This window comes from Mobula hypostoma, chromosome 23 (assembly GCF_963921235.1).
Source record: "Mobula hypostoma chromosome 23, sMobHyp1.1, whole genome shotgun sequence".
NCBI classification, from domain to species: domain Eukaryota; kingdom Metazoa; phylum Chordata; class Chondrichthyes; order Myliobatiformes; family Myliobatidae; genus Mobula; species Mobula hypostoma.
The window spans coordinates 60,704,277-60,729,040 of record NC_086119.1 but is presented as its reverse complement, the minus strand read 5'-3'; the positions used below and the strand labels follow the sequence as shown (position 1 = coordinate 60,729,040).

Below are 24,764 nucleotides of genomic sequence, written 5' to 3'. Positions count from 1 at the left end.
TCAGTTTGTAAAAACAGAAAAAGCTGGAAGTATTCAATGGGTCAGGCAGCATCTACAGTTCAGGTAGATCTGTTCCATTCTAATAAAAGATCATTAATCAGAAATATCAGCGCTGCTTTGCCCTCCATAGATGCTGCCTGACCTGCTGAGTCCCTCCAGCATTTTGTGTGTGCTGCTCCAAATGTCCAACAGAAGGGGAGCACTGTAATGTAGGATTAGCACCAGTGATAGGGGCCAATTCACACCGCTGTCTATAGGTAGTTCGAGTAGGTTTCCTCCAGGTACTGCAATTTCCTTCCATATACATACAAAGACATATGGATTGTAAGTTGCGGGTAGGCTCTGTTGGCGTTGGAAGCAGAGAAACACTTGTGGACTGCACCCAGCACATCCTCATACTGCGCTGGTCATTGACCATTCGCTGCATGTTTATTTTAGGGCAGCATGATGCATCACATTGCAATTCCAGTATCCCAGGTTCAATTCTGCCATTGTCTGGAAGGAGTTTGCACATTCTCCCTATGACCACGAGGTGATCCAGTTTCAAAGACTCATGGCGACACTTGCGGGCTGCTCCCTCGGACTGTGTTCTTCAATAATGCAAATGACACATTTCACTATTTTGATGTTCTAATGTAGCCAATTATTCTTTTGTCTTTCTTATTTATTATAATGCAAAAGGCAGCTGTCTGGCCAACTTGCTGCACACCAGTGTAACCATGTGACTTGCTTTCTCTGTCACATACCCATTAACTGCCCTTTGATTCTTATTACTTACCTTCACTGAAGAGTAATTTACAGCAGACAGATAACCTCTCAAGTCTTTGGGATGGGGCAGGAAACCGGAGGCGACAGGGAAAACATGCAAACTCCACATGGACCACACACAAGGTCAGGATTGAACAGAGGTCCTTACTCTGAACATGCCACATGGCCAAGTACTGCCACGTTACTAAAATGACTGAAGCACAGAAGCAGACGTTTTGGCCCAACAGGATCATGCTGATCATCAAGCACCCTTCTTCCCCACTAATGTGATTTTCCATGTACCTGCAGTAACACAATTACAGTAGTCTGCTGAGTATGAATGGGAGTTGTTTTTATCCAATCTACAATACCCATGAATACAGGCTCGCCAGTAATTGACTTGTTTTACAACTTTGCTTTGCTCACTAATCATTGCCCAACCCCATCAAATTCCTGTAGGTGAATTTAGGTAGGCATCTGAACAAGCAGAAAATTAATTTACATTGGCATCCTGGCCAGCACAGCCGACTTCATGTACTGTACCACATTCTACAACACAAACAGGAGAAAAGGACCATCTGAGCTGGCAGTGGCCAATAAAGATTCGAATAGGATGGAAAACGGGAGCAGAAAGAGGGAAAACTGAACATGCCTGGAAGTGTCCACGTCCACAGATCCCTCAAAGTTGCCATGCAAGTTAAGAAGTTATATGGTGTGTTGGCCTTCATTAGTCAGGGGATTGAGTTCAAGAGCTGCGAGCTAATGTTGCAGCTCTATAAAACCCTGGTTAGACCACACTTACAGAAGTGAGCTTAGTCTTGGTCATCTCATTAAAAGGAGAACGTGGAAGCTTTAGTGAGTGTGCAGCGGAAATTTATCTGAATGTTGCCTGTACTAGACAGCACATCTTATAAAGACTGTTAAGCGAGCTAGGGTTTCTCCCTTTGGAGCAAAGGAGGATGAGGGGCGACTTGATAAAGGTGTACAAGATGATAAGAGGCATAGATAGAGTGCATAGCCAGAGACTTCTTCCCAGGGTGAAAATAGCCAATATAAGCAGGTATGATTTTAAAGTGATTGGAGGAAAGTAAAGGACGAAGTCAGAGGTAGGCTCTTTACACAGAGTGGTGAGTGCATGGAACACCTCGTCAGGTTGTGGCCATTACACTACAGGCATTTAAGTAGCTCTTAGATAGGCACGTGGACAGCAGAAAAGTGGAGGGTCATATGGAAGGATCTTATGGATAGGTAAAAAAGGTCAGTGTCACATTGTGGGCTAAAGGGCCTGTATTGTGCTGTCATGCTCTATGTTCAATGCTCAAGACTGGCCAGGTGAGTTAAGCACTACACTTTAGCAATATATGACCACCCTGATCACTTTGCACTAAAATGTATTTTGTTTTGTTCTAACCATGTTCTTTCTTGCAAAAGTTATGTATAATTTAAGTTTTAATTTATCTTTTTCATGTAATAGTTATCAGATTCTATGTGCCTGTTATGCTGCTGGAGATGATTTTCATTGCGCATGTGACAATAAACTCAACTTTGATTCTCCTCACTATATGATCCATACCTGGGATGAGTTCCAGTCACTGATACCTTGTATGCAGGCCACAGAGAGGGCCAGCTGGGTATCTGTCTCTGTGCATCACCTCTTCCAGCTGGTCCCACATACTGAATTCTAACTGCTGTTTTGGTCACAAACACACTGGTCTCTGCCACTCTCGGCATCTGATGGGAGAGCCACTGGGAACAGTTAGGAGTCAGAGCCTTGTCACGTGTGACCAGCTGCCAGCCAAGCTCACCTACCAGTGGGGAATGTGTGCATCCACCGCCTCCTATTAGACGTCAGCTTCATCGGCATGCGGGAGGGAGCAAAGGGATTGATGAGCGCCCGTTGTGGGGTGTAGCCGCCCGGCCTGACATGCAGCATGGACTCAGCACTGCCCACGTGGAAGCGGCCCGGCGCACTGGAATCCCGCTGCTGCGAGTCAGCCATTCTCTCCAGGATATCTACAACAGAGGCCGGAAACCACAGAACAGTCAGGTTTCCTACATTCAATGTAACCGAACACTGTTGTTCGAAATCCACTCGCCCCTCCCCAAAGCTACACCCATTCAACAGGTGCTACTCAAGGACAGCTACTATCCTGTCCTGCTGCTATCAAAACAGACCTGTCACACACCAAAAGATGAACTATTCCATCACAGGCACAACATCCCCAGCTTGAGGACATCTTCATAAGGTGGTACCCTGCCATTAAAGACCTCCACCATTTGGGACATGCCCTCTTCATGTTACTACCATTGGGGAGGAGGTACAGAAGCCTGAAGACACAAAAACACACAATGATTCAGAAACAGCTATTTTTTCCTCTGCCATCAGATTTCTTCTCATTACATGATCTAATATACAGGATACAAGGTCTAGCCGAGAGTGGGAGTGACTGCACTGCCATCTTGGATACAAACCAGACTGAAGACCAGAAGAGCAACAAAGTGAATGAAACCACCAATACTGCTATTGAACTAGTTGCTTAGTTTTGCAATTTAAATTAATTTTTATGTATTGCAATGTACTGCTACCGCAAAATGACAAATTTCAAGATCAACTGTTAATTTCCCAAACTACCTTGTTGTTGGCCTTTGCACATCATGTACTGCACTAATATTCACAATTCTGCTCTTTTATAAACCTGAGGTGCTTACGGATGACATAATCTGTCTGCAGGGCACACAAAGATTTTTCACTGTATCTCAGTCAACACTACAACACAGAAACAGCCTTCAACCCATCTAGTCCATGCTGAACTATCATTTTGCCCAGTCCCATCAACCTGTACTTTGACCATAGTCCTCCATACCCCTCCCATCCATGTACTTATCTAAACTTCTCTTAAATGTTAAAATTGAACCCACATCCACCACAAGCTGGCAGCTCGTTTCACCCTCACTCCACACTCTGAATGACACGTATACTTATTCTTGACAAAAATAACTCAGTTCAATTCAATACTATTATATACAAAGTAATTTTGAAGGCCTTGTTCAAGGTAGCTGGTTAACAAGCTACAAGCCAAGGATATTAAAGGAAAGATTCTGGCATGGCTGATTGGCAGGAGGCAAACAGTGGGAATAAAAGGAGCCTTTTCTGTTTGGCTACCATTGACTAGAGACGTTCTTCAGGGGTCAATGTTAGGACCTATTCTTTTCAGGTTATATGTCAATAATTTGGAAGATAGAATTGATGGCTTTGTTGCAGATGATACGAAGATAGATGGAGGGTCAGGTAGTTTTGTGGAAGTACAGAGGCTACAGAAGGACTTAGATAAAGAGAATGGGCAAAGAAGTGGTAGACAGAATACAGTGTTGGGAAGTGTATGGTAGAAGAAATGAAAGGGGTGACTATTTTCTAAATGTCGAGAAAATACAAAAACCTGAGGCACAAAGGGACTTGAAAGTCCTTATGCAGGATTCCCTAAAGGCTAATTTGCAGGTTGAGTCTCAGGTGAGAAAGGCAAATGTGATGTTGTCATTCATTTCAAGAGGACTTGAATATAAAAGCAAGGATGCACTGTTGAAACTTTATAAAGCACTGGTGAGGCTTCACTTGGAGTATTGTGAACAGGTATGGGCGCCTTATCTTAGAAAAGTTGTGCTGAAACTGGAGAGGGTTCAAAGGAGGTTCGAGAAAATGATTCCAGGATTGAATGGCTTGTCATATGAAGAGCGTTTGAGGCTCTGGGCCTGTATTCACTAGAATTCAGAAGAATGAGGGATGACCTTATTGAGACCTATCAAATGGTGAAAGGCCTTGATAGAGTGGATATGGAGAAGTGGTTTCCTATGGTGGGAGTGTCTAAGACCAGAGGACACAGCCTCAGAATAGAGGGGTGTCCTTTTAGAACAGGGATGAGGAGGAATTTCTTTAGCCAGAGAGTGGTGAATCTGTGGAATTCTTTGCCACAGGCAGCTGTGGAGGCCAAATCTTTACGTATATTTAAGGACGACGTTGGTAGATTCTTCATTGGCCAGGGCATGAAGGGATTGGGGGGGGGGGCGGGGGGAGGCAGGGCTCCGGAACCTGGGCCTTAGCACTCAGATCTGCAGCTGGATCTTCAACTTCCTCACAGACAGGACCCTGGCTGTAAAAATAGGGGACAAGCTCTCCTCTGCAATCACTCTGAGCACTGGTACCCCACAAGGCTGTGTACTCAGCCCCCTGGTATAATTGTGTAGCCAAGTTTCCATCGAACTCAATATATAAGTTTGTTGATGACACCACAATTGTAGGCCGTATCTTGGGTAATGATGAGTTTGAGTACAGAGAGGAAATTAAGAACCTAGTGGCATGGTGCGAAGACAATAACCTATCCCTCAACGTCAGCATGACGAAGGAATTGGCTGTTGACTTCAGAAGGAGTAGCGGACCGCACGACCCCATTTACATCGGTGGTGTGCAAGTGGAACAGGTCAAAAGCTTTAAGTTCCTCAGGGTCAATATCACAAATGACCTGACTTGGTCCAACCAAGCAGAGTCCACTGCCAAGAAGGCCCACCAGCGCCTTTACTTCCTGAGAAGACTAAAGAAATTTGGCCTGTCCCCTAAAACCCTCACTAATTTTTATAGATGCACCGTATAAAGCATTCTTCTAGCATGCATCACAATCTGGTATGGAAGTTGTCCTGTCCAAGACGGGAAGAAGCTGCAGAAGATTGTGAACAGGGCGCAGCACATCACACAAACCAGTCTTCAGTTCTTGGACTGACTTTACACCGCGCGCTGTCAGAGCAGTGCAGCCAGGATAATCAAGGACACGACCCACCCAGCCAAGACACTTTTCGTCTCTCTTCCCTCCGGGAGAAAGCTCAGGAGCTTGAAGACTTGTCCGGCCAGATTTGGGAACAGCTTCTTTCCAACTGTGATAAGACTGCTGAACGGATCCTGATCTGGATCTGGGCCGTACCCTCCAAATATCTGGACCTGCCTCTTGGTTGTTTTGCACTACCTTACTTTCCCTTTTCTATTTTCTATTTATGATTTAAATTTTTACTATTTACTATTGATTTGTACTCCAGGGAGCGCGAAGCACAAAATCAAATATCGTTGTGATGATTATATACTCTAGTATCAATTGTTTGGCAACAATAATGTAAAGTAAAGTAAAGATTGAGGCTGAGGGGGAAAAAATGGATCAGCCATGATAAAACAGTGAGGCAGACATGATGTGCCAAATGGCCTAATTCTGCTCCTATATCTTGTGGTCTTATATGGGTTCCCAAAGTCAGAGGCCTCATGGGGTTTGCCCACCTGATAAGTTAGGCCTGAGTGTCAGAGCTCAGATCCATGCACAGAGATCAACAGATCTGTTGTACAATCCATGATCCCCCGGGCCCACCAGGGTTATACAGGCTATCATGTAGAGACACAGAAAACCTACAGCACAATACAGACCCTTTGGCCCACAAAGCTGTGCCAAACATGTCCTTACCTTAGAAATTAACTAGGGTTACCCATAGCCCTCTATTTTTCTGAGCTCCATGTATCTGTCCAGGAGTCTCTTAAAAGACCCTATCGTATCTGCCTCCACCACCATCGCCGGCAGCCCATTCCACATACTCACCACTCTCTGCATAAAAAAATTCTCCCTGATATCTCCTCTGTACCCAAGGACAGGCCAATCCAGCCAGTGTTCCACACAAGCATCCATCCAGCTACTAATAAACCTCAGTGAAGAGTCACAAGCTAGCCTTTCAAAAGCATCCCAATATTTGCAAGAGCTAAGCGGCAGGAGAAGGGCTCCAGAGCAGCCTGGATCTTGTTTAGTTTGGTAACATTCACCAGGCATTCTGTGCTGTTAATGGCACCACACAAATGAGAAGGGTTACTGCCATTCCTAGTGCTGGGAGATGTACCAGGTTACTGTTACCAGTGTACCAAATGTAACAGTAACAGCTACAAGATAACAGCTTTGGTCATCTTGGATGCTGATCAAGTTGTCCTAAGACAGACAACCTGATGAACAGCGTGCAAGATGGCCAAAGCTCTGATCGACTCTTGTAGCTGAAACACAGAGCATAGGGGAAGGCAGCACCTGAAGTGAAACAGAAGGAACCCTTTCATGCCTGCTCCTTACCATGGGTGCTGGTGTAGCCCAGAGAGCTGCTGACCTCATACTGGTGAAGGTGAGGCCGTGGAATCAAGAGGATGTTTGAGATTTTCCCCAGTGAGCTGTCGTCAGAGGCCTGGCTTCGCACCTCCTCTAGAGGCTGGGTCCCTCGTTGCTGGGGGGGACTATTTGAAACATCAAAGGAGCTGGAACTCTTTCTGGTGCTGCTCTCCCGAACAGGCCTGAGGACAGAGACACAAGAAGCTGATCACTCTGCAATACTGCTGTGGGGCTGAGGGTGCGCTGTAGCATATCATTTGAGCAATTAATTTATTACACCAGATAATCACCGATCAGGGTTCAATCCCCTTGCTGTCTGTAAGGATTTTGTACACTTTCATGGTGACCGCATTCCAAAGACATACAGGTTACAGTTACTAAGTTGTGGACATGATATATTGGCAAACGTACAGCAGTACATGAGGGTTACCCAGCATAATCCTCATTGATTTGATTTGATGTCAACAACGTATTTCACTGTATGTTTTCAAACTTTGACGTAATGTGACAAATAAAACTAATCTGGTGCACAGCGTTCATTAGTTTTAACCAGGGGGCGGAGGACAAATTACTGCACCTGCCCAGCTCTCCATTATGGTTGAAGATCCTAACAGTTGCTGGTACACAAGCCTGTATACAGGCAAGGGTTGGACTGTGTTACACACAACCTACCAAAACAATGGAATTCAGAAATGATCTCTTATTAATTGAATAATATGGAACACAAAGCACTACAATTTGACACCAGAGTGACAGACCACAGTCTTGTTGGATTAATCTGCTGGAGCCCTTACAGAATATGATGAGGAGGACAGATGATAATGGTCAGGTTACCAGATGAAGCAAAGAGTGGGAATAAATGGATCATTATTAAGCTGGCAGGCTGTGACCAGGTGGATACCACTGTTTTAGTATTGTGTCCTAGCTATTCATGAGATGACTGCAGGAAAACCAAATGTCATATTTCCAAGTTTTCTGATGGCTGGGATTGTTTGTAGGGAGGAGGATGTCGGGAGGCTTCGGGGGCGGGGGAAGGGATCACTTGTGTGAGTGGGTAAGAACATGCAGATCTTGTGGGAAATGTGATGTACACTAATTTGGAGCATTGAATAGAAAGGCTTAGTACCGTATCTTTCAAATGGCAAGGGATTGAGTGATGTTTATATTCAAAGGGACCTAGGTGTCCTTGTACACAAGTCATCAAAAGCCAACATTCAGATGCAGGAGGACTGGGAAGACAAATCATTATTACAAGTGGATTTAGAAATTGGAGCAGTACAACACAAATACAGGCCCTTTGGCCCAACAAGTCCATGGAGACTACAGTGCCCATCCAACTGGTCCCAAATTCTTGTGTTTGGTCCATATTCCTCCAAATCCCACCCCTGCATGTACCAGAAGTGATACTACTGTGGAAGTTGTAGCAAGGCAAGGGCTAAGACAATGATTCCAACGGTGGGCGGGGGGCGGCAGTACGCAGTGCCCTAACTTGAGGTACGAAATCTGACAGACCGTGTCAACTCGCTGCCGTTATCAACATCTCATAGGCATTCCTATTTGTGTTAATTATTTACTTTAATTTAGCCCCATTAACGTTGGGTAAATACAAATGGTGAGTTCTCTATGAGTCTGAAGGCAGTGAAGCCTTGAATTCTAATCCTGCTAAGAAACAGAAACTACAGAATCTTCACATACCTGGAGTTCAGTTTTATTCCACTCCCGTCAGATCAGAGATGCCCTACATGTCTTATTTGTAATACTGTACTGTCTAATGAAGCCATGAAACCATCAAGATTGCAGGAACTTTTCCAAAAAAGACACCCTGAAAAGGCTTCTTACGTTATTACTCAGCTCCAGAAGATGAAAGAAGCATTAGAAAAGTGTTGCACACTCGAGCCTTCTGCCAAGAAAGCTAAAAATGACCTTGATAGCAATCTCATTGCTTCTTATAACATTTCCAAAATGATAGCAAAGTGTGGAAAATCTCATACAATTGGTGAAAGACTAATAATGCCTGCTGTATCAGAAGTGCTGCATCCTGTTGTATCACTCTCAAAATGGATGCCAGTACCTTAAAATCAATTCCTCTGAGTTGTAACACTGTAGCTCACCGTATTGTCGAAATGAGTGAAGACATTGAGTATCAACTATGCCAGAGCTACAAAAAATAGAACTGGATAAGTCAACTGTGCGAGACAATGAGGCATTTGCTAATGGCATATTAAAAATGGAAACATTTATCAAGAGATTCTCTTTTGTAAAAAAGTTAAAAAACAAAAATCAGCAGAGAATCAAGATACAACAAGCTCAAAATGTATGTTGAGGATAAAAGTATTCTGATTAGGAACATGATTTCTTGTGCAACAGATAGAGCACTAAATATGACAGGTCACCACACCAGTTTAGTGGCATTTATGAAAAAAGAAATTCCAAGTATGTTTGCAATCCATTGTGTAATTCATCATCAATGTCTCACAGCTAAAAACCTCAGCTAACAACATTTTTCAAGTATGACTCTTGTTATATATGCTATCAACAAAATTAAAGCTCATCTATTAAATAGTAGAATATTTCCGCAGTTATGCCAAGATAACAATGAAGAATTTGAACACTTGCTTCTTCACACTGAAGTGCATTGCCTGTCAAAAGGCTGCTGCTTAAAATGTTTCTTTGATCTTTTTAATACTGTAGTTGAATTTTTGCTCAAAGTCGACAAGAGCGTGGGAAACAGTTGAACTTCTACATGGAGATGTGACATACCTGGCTGATCTGCATGACAAAATGAACATTCTAAATATGAAACTGCAGGGTGAGAATTTCAATTTAATCTAGGCAAAATGTGCAGAGTCTACTTTTATTGGAAAATTGGTAATATACATACAGAACATTGGGAGAAGAATGTTTTCACAATTTCCCTGCATGGAAAGTATGACAGTCTCTTTCATGGACAGTGATTTACAAGAGTACTGCTTACACCTGCAGTCACTGAAGAAGAATTTTCAGAATCGATTCAAGAATTTGAACAACCTGGAAATTCCGGATTGGGTTATTAACTCATTTCTTTGCAAGGTGGAAGAATAGTAAGAGTGATTGCTGTTACGAGAATACACATAAAATTAAGATGTTTGCTGGCCTGGGCTAGCATCAGTGGCATCAGCAGTTGGTCTGCCACCTGCCCTCAGGGGAAGGAGAGATAAGGAACAATGGAGCAGCGTCTGGAGATGTGTAATGAAGGGACGTGGGAGAGAGAGAGCTGTCTGGAGCGGCTCCCCCTTTGAACCCTGAACTGTTTGAAGTGATGGACAGGCGATACCCCAGCAGGGGGATAAAAAGGGACAGGTTCGCCAAGACAGGGACACACGCCACCCGAGGTAACGAGACCCTGGAAGCGGTGCGCCTCTCACGAGTGGGTGAGAAGCACCAGACAACGACAAGGGTGGAAAGGTACGATCAGCGGGAACCCGGTGTGTGTCCGCCCTTGCCTGGGTGCCGGGTTCACTGCAGAGGATCGACCGCATCTGGAGGAGGGGTCACAGTCGGTGACCTCAGGTGACTGTTTGTGAGCCATCTCGCTGGTCTGTGAGTGAAGCAGTGTTCTGAATGATCAGTTGTTCCTATTCTATCTCTCTCTCCCCCCACGTTGTCCCTCGCCATGGCAACGATTACTGCAAACTGAACTGGACTGAACTTTGAGTCATTTTGAAATTTGGTCATTTACCCCCTAGACAACGATAGAGCTTGATTGATGCTGTTATCTTAATTCTGTGCACATGTGTGGTTATCATTGTTGAATTGTTGCATTTATTATCCTTTCGATTACTGTGTTGCTTGTTTCTTTAATAAAACTTTCTTAGTTCTAGTACTCCAGACTCTAACTGAGTGATCCATTTCTGCTGGTTTGGCAACCCAGTTACGGGGTACGTAACATTGCAAAATAAAACTATCAAAATTCAAGATTGATGAAGAAGCAAAATTGCTTTTCAAAAATGTCGGCTTTTGTGGTATGTGGCTACAGTGTCATATTAAGTTTCCTGGTCTTTGGAGAAGAATCCTCCGACCTTGTTGAAAGAGGCTTCAGTGCAGTGAACCACATACTCACAAAAAAAAACAGAAACCACTTGGACATTGTTACACATGGGGACTTAAGTCTTTTGCTGTCATAACTTAAACCAAATATTTCAGCTCTTGCTAAAAACTATCAAGCTCAAGGATCACATTGATATCGAAGCTGCTGTACAGTGCACATGTACTGTGTAAGCTAGGTTTAAAGGCATAAATAATTAAAGCAGAATAATTTTTCTCATGTACACATATGGTAGATTTTTTTACACTATGGGTCGCTAGAAAGAATATTGTGCTTTGGGGGGTGTTTTCAAGTATAAAGGTGCTTTAAGGGGGCATTGGGCTAAACAAAGGTTTGGAAAACACTGGGTTAAGGCAATCTCTAGATAAGGACAGCCAACAGATGGTGTGCAGTCAACCCAGGCAAGAGAGGCCTTTGAAGAAAGATCTTTGAGGAGCAAAGCTTCCACTTGCACAGCAGAGGACCAGAACCATTTGACATATGGAGACAAGATAAGGATGCAAGGCACACACCAGCTAGGGGCTATTATCTTCAAAGGATTATCAGTTGTTAGTTTGTAGTTTCTGTGGACTTTTAACACCTGTATTGTGAATCATGGTTGATCGTGCAAATAAGGAATTTGAACTATACACAAGGTTACCAATTAGTCAACATGTGTTACTGCTAATCAATTCTATATATTAAAAAAAGTGGTATTTCTCTGTTCAAATGTCAGAATGGTGTTCTCCTTGTGCACAAGTAAATAAATGTAAATGAGGAATGAGTGAGTTTTCAGAGTCCACTGATGACAGTACCTGCCTCAACCACTTCCTCTTGCAACTCATTCCATATACTGACCACCCTCTCCATCAAAAACTTACCTCGCAGATTCCTTCAAATCTTTCCCTTCACACCCTAAACATCTATCCCCTAATTTTGGACTTCTCTCTGCTGGGGAAAAGGCCGTTAGCATCCATTTGAGTGCAGAAGTACAAATGTTTACAGCAATTATAAATGGGCTCAGAGAGATTGCACCTGGAGAACTGTCTATGGTTTTGGACTTCCCAGCTCGTGAAAATTGTACTTTCAAGCTCCAACCAGGCTTTACACAGAGAGGAACATTTCCCCTGATGAAATTTAGAAGCGGGGAGGCGGAGGAGTGGGTGGCCATGAGAAGATTAGGACAGAAAGGAGGATGAATTTCTCTGCACAGAGATTAGCAAATCTGCATGTACTCAGATTTCTGGATATTAGGGGAATTCAAAGAATTTAAGAATATTGCAAAGAGTATTATGGAATTAGATCAGTGATTGTGATACCTGGCAGAATAGGCTCAAAGGAAAAACAGCTGACATCTGCTGGAGTTGTTGCAAACAATTGTTGGTTTACCTCAGCAGAGGCTGGAAGTAGGCAGCAGCTGTTCTCTGTCCCTTCACTGAGAAAATCGAATTCAAGAAAGGAAAGAGGGTAGCTCACGATAACTTCTGCACTCCCAAAGCATTGAACAACAATTACACAGCTCACCTGAAAGAGGTGGGCCTCTGGGTCCGAGGAGGCCCCAGTAAGCGGAACACCTGAGCATCATACGCATCGTAATCCACCTGGATCGGGAGGCTATTCTCCGATTCCTTCGGGCTACTGGCGCCAATGGCTGAAGATGAAACAAAGCACAATGAGCAAGGGTGACACCTGCGAATAATCATGCTTCTCTCCTTCAGTGCCTGGTGACCTCTCTACCAGTCCTCACAGTGTCACCACCGTCTCAAGCAGCAAGGCCACAGAGGTGGAAAGAAGATCGGGCTCAAGACTGCTTCCAAATCCTCTTGGTCAAATTATCAGCCGAGATGCTTAACGAATTCAATTGTAAATTCTAGAATGACAAATGGGCTCTGATACTGCACCTGGAGAATTACACTTCCAAACAGTTCACTTCATCCTCCCTCACTCACCCACCTACCTACCTACGTACCTTCCCCCTCACTTATCTCACCTATCACCTACCAGCTTGCACACCTTCCCCTCTTCCCCCCTCCCAACATTCTTCCTCAGGCTTTTTTCTCCTTCCTTTCCAGTCCTGTAGAAGGGTCTTGGCCCAAAATGTCGACTGTTTATTCACTTTCATATATGCTGCCTGACCTGCTGAGTCCCTGCATCATTTTGTACGCATTGCTCTGGATTTCCAGCACCTGCAGAATCTCTTGTGTTTATAAGGTTTCAGTGAGTTCAAAGCCAACACAGAAACATAGAAAATCTACAGCACAAATCAGCCTTTTGGCCCACAAAGCTGTGCCGAATATGTTCTTACCTTAGAAATTACCTAGGGTGTTACCCATAGCCCTCTATTTTTCTAAGCTCCATGTACCCTATTGTATCCACCTCCACCACTGTCACCGGCAGTCCATTGCCCACACTCACCACTCTCTGCGTAAAAAACTTACCCCTGACATCTCCTCCGTCCCTGCTTCCAAGCACCTTAAAACTGTGCCCTCTCATGCTAGCCATTTCAGCCCTGGGAAAAAGCCTCTGACAATCCACACAATCAATGCTACTCATCATCTTATACACCTCTATCAGGTCACCTCTCATCCTCCATCGCTCCAAGGAGAAAAGGCCAAGTTCACTCAACATATCCTCACAAGGCATACTCCCCAATCCAGACAACATGCTTGTAAATCTCCTCTGCACCCTTTCTATGGTTTCCACATCCTTTCTTTGGTGAGGTGACCAGAACTGAGCACAGTACTCCAAGTGGGGGTCTGACCAGGGTCCGATTTAGCTGAAACATTACCTCTCGGCTCCTAAACTCAGTCCCATGATTGATGAAGGCCAATGCACCTTATCCCTTCTTAACCAGAGTCAACCTGCGCTGCAGCTTTGAGTGTCCTGTTGACTCAGACCCCAAGATCCCTCTGATCCTCCACACTGCCAAGGGTCTTACCATTATATTACGCCATCATATTTGACCTACCAAAATGAACCACCTCACACCTATCTGGGTCGAACTCCATCTGGCACTTCTCAGTTCAGTTTTGCATCCTATCAATGTGCCACTGTAACCTCTGATAGCCCTCCATACTATCCACAACACCCCCAACCTTTGTGTCATCAGCAAATTTACTAACCCATCCCTCCACTTCCTCATCCAGGTCATTTATAAAAATCACGAAGACTAAGGGTCCCAGAACAGATCCCGAAGGCACTCCACTGGTTGCTGACCTCCATGCAGAATATGATCTGTCTACAACCACTATTTGCCTTCTGTGGGCAAGCCCGTTCTGGATCCACAAAGCAATGTCCCCTTGGATCCCATGCCTCCTTATTTTCTCAATAAGCCTTACATGGGGTAACTTATCAAATGCCTTGCTAAAATCCAAATACACTACATCTACTGCTCTACCTTCATCAATGTGTTTAGTCACATCCTCAAAAAATTCAATCAGGCTCAGAAGGCTCATAATGCCTTTGACAAAGCCATGCTGACTATTCCTAATCATATCATGCCTCTCAGGATCTTCTCCATCAATTTACCAACCACTGAACTAAGTCTCACTGGTCTATAGTTTCCTGGGCTATCTCTACTCCCTTTCTTGAATAAGGGAACAACATCTGCAATGCTCCAACCCTCCGGAACCTCTCCCGTCCCCTTTGATAATGCAAAAATCATCACCAGAGGCTCAGCAATCTCCTCTCTCGCCTCCCACAGTAGCCTGGGGTACATCTCATCTGGTCCCAGTGACTTATCCAAACTTGATGCTTTCCAAAAGCTCCAGCACATCCTCCTCCTTAATATCTATATGCTCAAGCTTTTCAGTCCACTGTAAGTCATCTCTACAAATGCCAAGATCCTTTTCCGTAGTGAATACTGAAGCAAAGTATTCATGAAGTACCTCTGTTATCTCCTCTGGTTCCATACACACTTTTCCACTGTCACACTTGATTGGTCCTATTCTCTCACATCTTATTCTCTAAATCTTCATATACTTGTAGAATGCTTTGGGGTTTTCCTTAATCCTGTCCGCCAAGTCCTTCTCATGGCCCCTTCTGTCTCTCCTAATTTCCATCTTAAGCTCCTTCCTGCCAGCCTTATAATTTTCTAGATCTCTATCATTGCCTAGTTTTTTGAACCTTTCCTAAGCTCTTCTTTTCTTCTTGACTGGATTTACAACAGCCTTTGTACACCACGGTTCCTGTACCCTACCATCCTTTCCCTGTCTCATTGGAATGTACCTATGCAGAACTCCACGCAAATATCCCCTGTACATTTGCCACATTTCTTCCGTACATTTCCTTGAGAACATCTGTTCCCAATTTATGCTTCCAAGTTCCTGCCTGATAGCCTCATATTTCCCCTTACCCCAATTAAACACTTTCCTAACTTGTCTGTTCCTATCCCTCTCCAATGCTATGGTAAAGGTGAGAGAATTGTGATCATTATCTCCAAAATGCTTTCCCACTGATAGATCTGACACCTGACCACGTTCATTCCCAATACCAGATCAAGTACAGGCTCTCCTCTTGTAGGCTTATCTACATATTGTGTCAAGAAACCTTCCTGAACACACTAAACAAACTCCACGCCATCTAAACCCTTCACCCTAGGGACATGCCCATCGATATTTGGGAATATTAAAATCTCCCACCACAATAACCCTGTTATTATTACACCTTTCCAGAATCTGTCCCCCTACCTGCTCCTCGATGTCCCTGTTATTATTGGGTGGTCTATAAAAGACACACAATAGAGTTATTGACCCTTTCTTGTTCCTAACTTCCACCAACAGAGACTCAGCAGACAATCCCCGCATGTCTTCCTCCTCTTCTACAGCCATGACACTATCTCTGATCAACAGTGCCACACCCCCAACTCTTTTACTTCCCTCCCTGTCCTTTCTGAAACATCTAAAGCCTGGCCTTCTAAGTAACCATTCCTACCCGAGCCATCCAAGTCTCTGTAATGGCCACAACATCATAGCTCCAAGTACTGAACCACACTCTAACCTCATCCGCTTTGTTCATAATACTCCTTGCATTAAAATGGACACACCTCAAACCATCGGTTTGAGCACGTCCCTTTATCTGTCACCTGCCTATCCTCCCTCTCCCACTGTCTCCAAGCTTTCTCTATTTGTGAACCAACCGCCTCTTCCTCCATCTCTTCAGTTCAGTTGCCACCCCCAGCAATTCTAATTAAAACTCTCCTCAATAGCCTTAGCAAACGTCCCCGCCAGGATATTGGTCTCCCTGGGACTTAAGTGCAACCCGTCTTTTTTGTACAGGTCACACCTGCCCCAAAAGAGGTCCCAATGATCCAGAAATCTGAATCCCTGCCCCTTGCTCCAATCCCTCAGCCACGCATTTATCCTCCACCTCACTCTATTCCAATACTCACCATTGCATGGCACAGGCAGTAATCCCGAGATGACTACCTTTGTGGTCCTGCTTCTCAACTTCCTTCCTAACTCCCTGTAGTCTCTTTTCAAGACCTCCTCACTTTTCCCACCAATGTCGTAGGTACCAATATGTACCATGACCTCTGGCTGTTCTCCTTCCCACTTCAGGATATCTTGGATGCAGTCAGAAACATCCTGAACCCTGGCACCTGAGAGGTGAACTACCATCCGAGTTTCATTCCTGCGTCCATAGAATCGCTTGTCTGATCCCCTAACTGGCACTGTTGTCCAGGAGGGAAGGAGGGAGAAGAGGAATGCGGTAGTCATAGGGGATCCATAGTCAGGGGAACAGACAGGAGATTCTGTGAGCCTGATAGAGATACCCACATGGTGTGTTGCCTCCCAGGTCCCAGGGTACGGGATGGCTCGGATCAGGTCCTGAATATTCTAAAGGGGAAGGGTGAGCAGCCAGTTGTCTTGGTACATGTTGGTACCAATGACACAGACAGGACAAAGGAAAAGGTCCTGAAGAGAGATTTCTGGGAGTTAGGAAGGAAGCTGAGAAGCAGGACCTCCAGGGTAGTAATCTCGGGATGGCTACCTGTGCCACGTGCCAGCAAGGGCAAGAATAGTAGGATCAGGCAGATGAATGCGTGGCTGAGAGACTGGTGCAGGGGGCAGGGCTTCAGATTCTTGGATAATTGGGATGTCTTCTGGGGGAAGTATGACCTATTCAAAATCGACATGTTACACCTGAACACAAAGGGGACCAATATCCTGGCGGGAAAGTTTAATAGAGCTGTTAGGGAGGTTTTAAACTAATTTGGCAGGGGGATGGGAACCGGAATGATAGAACGGAGGAAGGGGAAGACAGAAAAAAATCTAAGATAGTGAGCAGTAAAGATGTCAGGAAAGCCAGGCAGGTGATGAAGCAAATTTGTAGCCATTGGGATGAATTGCAGTGCAATAAAGTTGCAGTGAAATCAAAGCGAAAAGTACCAAAGTCTTAAGGTGTTATACTTAAATGCACGCAGCATAAGGAATAAAGTGGATGATCTTGTCGTACAGCTACAGATTAGCAGGTGTGATATTGTGGCCATCACAGAAACGTGGCTAAAGGATGCATGTCTCTGGGAGCTGAACGTCCAAGGATACACAGTGCATCGAAAGGATAGGAAGGTATGCAGAGGGGGAGGCGTGGCTTTATTGGTAAGAAATGATATTAAATCATTAGAAAGAGGTGATATAGGATCGGAAGGTGCAGAATCTTTATGGGTTGAGCTAAGAAATCACAGGGGTAAAAGAACCCTGATGGCAGTTATTTATAGGCCTCCAAACAGCTGCAGTGATGTGGACTACAAATTACAACAGGAAATAGAAAAAGCTTGTCAAAAGGGCAGTGTTATGATAATTGTGCGGGATTTTAACATGCGAGTGGATTGGGAAAATCAGGTTGGCACTGGATCTCGAGAGAGAGAATTTGTAGAATGTCTGCGAGATGGCCTTTTAGAACAGCTTGTTGTTGAGCCCACTAGGGGATCAGCTGTTGAGCGCACTGGGGGATTGGGTATTGTGAAATGAACCGGAGGTGATTGGAGAGATTGAGGTGAAGGAACCCTTAGGAGGCAGTGATCATAACATGATTGAGTTCACTGTGAAATTTGAAAAAGAGAAGCCGAAATCTGATGTGTTGGTATTTCAGTGGAGTAAAGGAAATTACAGCGTTATGAGAGAGGAACTGGCCAAAGTTGACTGGAAAGGGACACTGGCGGGAAAGACGGCAGAGCAACAGTGGCTAGAGTTTATGCGAGAAGTGAGGAAGGTGCAAGACAGGTATATTCCAAAAAAGAAGAAATTTTCGAATGGAAAAAGGATGCAACCATGGTTGGCAAGAGAAGTCAAAGCCAAACTTAAAGCAAAGGAGAGGGCATACAAGGAAGCAAAAATGAGTGGGAAGACAGAGGATTGGGAAGTTTTTAAAAGCTTACAAAAGGAAACTGAGAAGTCATTAAAAGGGAAAAGATTAACTATGAAAGGAAGCTAGCAAATAATATCAAAGAGGATACTAAAAGCTTTTTCAAGTATATAAAGAGTAAAAGACAGGTGAGAGTAGATATAGGACCAATAGAAAATGATGCTGGAGAAATTGTAATGGCAGATAAGGAGATGGTGGAGGAACTGAACGAGTATTTTTCATCAGTCTTCACTGAGGAGGCCATCAGCAGTATACCGGACACTCAAGGGTGGCAGGGAAGAGAAGTGTGCACAGTCACAATTACGACAGAGAAAGTACTCAGGAAGCTGAATAGGCTAAAGGTAGATAAATCTCCAGGACCAGATGGAATGCACCCCCGTGTTCTAAAGGAAGTAGCTGTGGAGATTGCAGAGGCATTAGCGGTGATCTTTCAAAAGTCGATAGATTCTAGCATGGTTCAGGAGGACTGCAAGATTGCAAATGTCACTCCGCTATTTAAGAAGGGGGCAAGGAAGCAAAAAGGAAATTATAGACCTGTTAGCTTGACATCTGTGGTTGGGAAGTTGTTGGAGTCGATTGTCAAGGATGAGGTTTACAGAATACCTGGAGGCATATGACAAGATAGGCAGAACTCAGCATGGATTCCTTAAAGGAAAATCCTGCCTGACAAGCCTATTACAATTTTTTGAGGAAATTACCAGTAGGCTAGACAAGGGAGATGCAGTGGATGTTGTATATTTGGATTTTCAGAAGGCCTTTGACAAGGTGGCACACATGAGGCTACTTAACAAGATAAGAGCCCATGGAATTATGGGAAAGTTACATACGTGGATAGAGTGTTGGCTGATTGGCAGGAAACAGAGAGTGGGAATAAAGGGATCCGATTCTGGTTGGCTGCTGGTGACGAGTGGTGTTCCACAGGGGTCCGTGTTGAGGCTGCTTCTTTTTACATTGTTCATCAACGATTTGGATTATGGAATAGATGGCTTTGTGGCTAAGTTTGCTGACGACACGAAGATAGATGGAGGGGCCGGTAGTGCTGAGGAAACGGAGAGTCTGCAGAGAGATTTGGATAGATTGGAAGAATGGGCAAAGAAGTGGCAAATGAAATACAATGTTGGAAAGTGTATGGTTATGCACTTTGGCAGAGGAAATAAATGGGCAGACTATTATTTAAATGGGGAAAGAATTCAAAGTTCTGAGATGCAACGGGACTTGGGAGTCCTTGTACAGGATACCCTTAAGGTTAACCTCCAGGTTGAGTCGGTGGTGAAGAAGGCGAATTCAATGTTGGCATTCATTTCCAGAGGAATAGAGTATAGGAGCAGGGATGTCATGGTGAGGTGCTGGTGAGACCTCACTTGGAGTACTGTGGGCAGTTTTGGTCTCCTTACTTAAGAAAGGATGTGCTGACGTTGGAGAGGGTACAGAGGAGATTCACTAGAATGATTCTGGGAATGAGAGGGTTAACAAATGAGGACCGTTTGTCCGCTCTTGGACTGTATTCCTTGGAGTTTAGAAGAATGAGGGGAGACCTCATAGAAACATTTCGAATGTTGAAAGGCACGGACAGAGTGGATGTGGCAAAGTTGTTTCCCATGATGTGGGGAGTGTAGTACAAGAGGGCATGACTTAAGGATTGAAGGGCGCCCTTTCAGAACAGAAGTGCGAAGAAATTTTTTTAGTCAGAGGGTGGTGAATCTATGGAATTTGTTGCCACGGGCAGCAGTGGAGGCCAAGTCATTGGGTATATTTAAGGCAGAGATTGATAGGTATCTGAGTAGCCGGGGCATCAAAGGTTATGGTGAGAAGGCAGGGGAGTGGGACTAAATGGGAGAATGGATCAGCTCATGATAAAATGGTGGAGCAGACTCGATGGGCCGAATGGACGACTTCTGCTCCTTTGTCTTATTCCTTTCCCTACCCTTCTGAGCCACAGGGCCAGACTCTGTGCCAGAGACGCAGCTTAACACTCGGCTTGAGATTGAGGTTTTCACTGATTCCACAGCTGGGGCTGACAGAGTAAGCACTGGCAGAGAACAGTTCATCCAGTCAAGGGCTTCTCAACACCTTTCAAATTCTCAATTGACAACAGATATTTTTAACTTTCCTTCACTTATTTCAGCATTTATCACTCCTGTTTTGTTTCCAGACACTCTGAGGGAAGCTGATCATTTCCCTCAGCCCAGACAATGAATGTGCACATCTATAATACAGTTGTCACCCAGGCCCCTCGATACTTTGGGACAGAACTGTGTAGTGATGATGAGAACGGCCCATTTACAAGTATGGAGACTGAAAGTGGATTATTGGTTGGACAGGACACATGTCTTAAGTGCAGTACTCTGAGGTGCTGCTCTCAGACACACTGCAACACCACAGGACGTTGTATCGAGGAGGGAGAGGAAATACCCACCAGGTCAGACTGTGGCTGTGGGGAAGATTGTCAAAACCACCTGAAAAGTTGGCCCAACACCTGCTCCCTCAGCAAAAGCAGCCTTGACCTGCAGGGATTTCCAGCTCAACAGATTGCTCATTTCAGGTTTCAGGATCTGTACGGTTTTGGCTTCTCACAGGGTCTGTCCAGTGAGGATTTGCCTCCCTTTCTACAGAATCTTCAGTGGGTTTCTGCCAGCTCCTCAGAACAAAGGTGCAGGACTGACACTACTGGTATAGTTTGCACCACAGAGGCAACTATTTATCAGCAGCTATTTGTCTGTGGGACGCAGCGGACATTCCGGTCTGAGGCACGGATGGAATGCAGCTTTCACATAGCCAACGATCCTGAACTGTCTCCACAATCTACAGACTCACTCTCCAGGACTCTACACCTCATGTTCTCAAAGTTATTTTTTTTAATTGGTTCCTTAAGGTTGTTGCAACCAGGAGTGGTAGTGGGGATTAGTTCTCACTACCTAGTAAATGTACCAAATGGCGTGCATCTCGAATAGCCTTTGACAACCAAGTTGAGCTTCTGGCCTTCACGTGTGGCTTAGTTACTAAGCCCAGTGGAACTGTTTCTACTGACAGGAGAGGGGGCAAAGGCGGGTTACTGCCACCTTAAAGCCAGTCACTTTTGGCAGATAGTGCTCATCAGCCGTGGTTGGCAGCTCATCTAGAAGGAAAACTCTGATCTGAAATCTCCACTGCCTTGCAGCTATACCCACTCATGGGAAAGGCTTTGGGAGTAAACACCAAGGGAAAACCCGGAGCTGAAATCACTAAAGCAGTCCTACAGTGAGTTCAATGCTGACTTGCTACTTCTGCAATGCTGCTGATACCAAACTGTATCAGTCTGTGCCGTTCCTTTGGGTTCATCAGATGCGTGGATAGGGGGAGCCTGCTACATGGGCAACAGCTTGCTCTCCATATTGTGCTGCCCAGGCTTGTGCATCTAGATTTTAGGACATAATATCCATGATCAACTCTGACCAGAGATCTCAGACAGAGATATTTTTATTATTTCCACAATTTGTCTTCTTTTGCACATTGGTTGTTTGTCAGTCTTTGTTATTTATAGTTTTAATAAATGTTATTGTATTTCTTTATTTTCCTGTAGAGTGGGAGGAGAAGATGGAGGCACGACACAGCTTGCAGCAGCCACTCCGGTGAATTATATCTGTTATTTGTCAAGTAAGATACCATGCACAATCCTGATTTGATGGAGACAGACGCGAGAGTACGGAGGAACATCTGGTGAAACTTCTGAAATGCCTGTTTCGCCACCGCTGCTACTGTGTGATCCAGAATCTCCGGAGCGGAAGGCCCCGAGTCCTCGGCTTTGCTTGCTGCTCGGCGGCCAGGGCGGGGTCGAAGCTCTCAGCAGAGATGGTGCTTGGTGTCGGAGGGCTGGTCGGAGGCTCAAAGTTTTCAGACGGACTCAGAGTCGGGTGCAGTCGGATGCTCCAATGCATCGGCAAGTTTGCAGCGCTTCTGTCTGCGTGAGATGATGGGGCTATTGGGACTTGAGACTTTTTTTTTACCGTGCCCATGGTCTGCTCTTTATCAAATTACAGTATTGCTTTGCACTGTTGTAACTATATGTTATAATTATGTAGTTTTGTCAGTTAGCCTTGGTTTGTCCTGTGTTTCTGTGATATCTTTCTGGAGGAATATTGTATCATTTTTTAATGCATGCATTTCTAAATGACAATAAACGAGGACTGAGTGTCCTCATAATCTAATCTAAAAATATCTGCAAGAAAATGAATCTCAAGGTAGTATATGGTGACATACATATACATACCATGTACATACATACATACATACCACGATAATGAATTTACGCTGAATTCAGGAAACAATAGAAGGCAAGTTCTGAGCATTTCTTCCATGGCTACAAGATGGTGGTGTTAGCCAGCACACCACTCTCCTACCATCCACAAATATTCCCAGAGAAATGGGTTGGCTGCACACTGTGTACTAAGGAGTGGCCACTCACATTACGCCACAAAGCCTCAGTCACTGCATTCTGATGGAGGACACTTCTCCATGGATTGTCACCTTGTCGTGGTGGAGAGGCTTGTGTGGTCCTGAGATCCCGAGAGCGATGCCGTCTGGAGCTATGCTCCTGGTAGGGTCACCCATGGTGGTAAGGTTGAGGGTAAGGTCCCTGATAAAGAACAATCCAACCAAGACCTCAATGGTGGAACAGGCGGACAAAGTCACTTCGAACTCAACGGCTGTGGAGGTGGATGAAGGCTGCAACAAATCCATCAGCTCCTATCGTCGTGGTTTCCATGCCATTGGAATCAGTTGGTTGATTTGTGAAGTATCGTGTGCTTCTTGGAGTGCAACATCAAGTACACGTTAAACAAATACACACACAGGCATCTTCACTCTGTGGGCCACTTCTTCAGAACGAAGACCATCATCCTCGACCTCGAGGAATAGCCACGACGATGATGGAGGACACAGCAGGCAGGTGAGCAGAAGAGCGCCAACATCCTGCAGTGTCCAGGTGGTTAGATGGGAGTCAGCATTTGTAACAATGGAGGGGAAGGAGCAAGTTATAAAGCCATACCACAGAGAAACAGGTCCTTCTGTCCAGCAAGATCCACCAACCTGACACTAACCCATGTTGTTCTCCACATGTTCCCAATAACTACTCCATTCACTACAAACCAGGGGAAATTTACACTAGCCAGTTAACTCAGCAACCAGCACATTCTTGGGATCTGGGCGAAACCAGAGCCCATGGGGTGGGGGGGTGGGGGGGTGTGGGAACAGAGAACTCGATGCAAACTCCACACAGACGGCAGCAAGTATCAGGAATGAAGCGGGGTCAGTGCCTCTACCTGATGTGCCACTGCATTTTCCCAAACTTTTGTAAAGACATTATTATAATTTTACTGAATGTTTGTTAATGAGGGAGACGAAATGTTTTTGAAGTTCTGATGTACAGAAAATCTATGTTAACTTATGCTGAATGAACTCAGTGGATCAGCCAGCATGGACAGAGGGAAGTGGCAATTGATGTTTCCAATTGAGACACTTCATCGGAACTAGAAAGAGGAGGTAAAAGTGGAGGCAAAGGAAGAGCTGGAGCTGTGGGTAAGAGGTCAAGCCAGGTGATGGGCTTGATAGGCAGGTGGGTGGGGAGGGGAGTGAGAAGCTGGGAGCTGATGGGTGGAAGTGACTCGGAGCTAAAGAAGATGGAACCTAATAGGAGACAACAAGGACAGGAGATCAGAATCAAGGTCAAGTTTATTATCACTGACATGTGCCATGAAATTTGTTTTTTTTTGTGGGCAGTAGAACAGTGTAATATGCTGTAAATTACAATAAAATACAAGCAACGCAAACAAGACAGCAAACATTGGCAGACAGTGCTCAGGGGTTCATGGAGCAATCAGAAATCTGATGGTGGGGCAGATGGGAAGGGGAGCTGGTGGGAGGAGTGTGTCAGTGATGCACAGATGGAATGGGTGGGGATAAGGAGATAGGGTGATGGACACAATGGAATAAGGAAAAGAGACAGAGGGATTGGTTACCCAAAATTAGACAAGTTGACGTCCATGCATCAGGTTGGAGACTACCCACCTGACAATTTGTTCACTTAGCTCTGTAATGTATTGGGCTGCTACTGCAGAAAGTTAATTGACACTTCATTTATATGCTTTACATCTGCCCGTAACAGTAAACATAATCTTCAATTGATTGGAGCATGGCTTGCCCTTTTGGTTAAAAAAAAACCCATGTCCTCCAAAACCTCACCAACCAGAAGACCAGTTGGCCACCGCAGGTAATCAGGACTCAGGAGTGGGATAAGTGCGCAAAGTTCCGTGTAATGAGGCAGTTCAGCAGGCCATCTTTTAGAATGGCTACGTCCAGGAGGTTGAGTCACTGGTCTGGACATCAACCCAACTCCAAGTACAGACTCACAGGACCATGTCCACAGCATTGAGAAAACCAAGATG

General features: G+C 44.8%; 1 protein-coding gene across 12 annotated transcripts in view; it reads right to left on the bottom strand.

The window, feature by feature from the left end:
• depdc5 (DEP domain containing 5, GATOR1 subcomplex subunit) overlaps positions 1 to 24,764 on the bottom strand; it is a 250,444-nt gene that overhangs the window by 141,613 nt on the left and 84,067 nt on the right. For 11 of the 12 annotated variants that reach the window (XM_063031849.1, XM_063031837.1, XM_063031844.1 and 8 more), the window contains 3 exons: positions 12,505 to 12,631; positions 6,885 to 7,099; positions 2,557 to 2,760 (listed from right to left, as the gene is read on the bottom strand). In XM_063031849.1, the coding sequence (XP_062887919.1) occupies positions 2,557 to 2,760; positions 6,885 to 7,099; positions 12,505 to 12,631 (546 nt within the window). The remainder of the gene's footprint in view (positions 1 to 2,556; positions 2,761 to 6,884; positions 7,100 to 12,504; positions 12,632 to 24,764) is intronic. The other variant, XM_063031843.1, reaches the window with a different exon arrangement.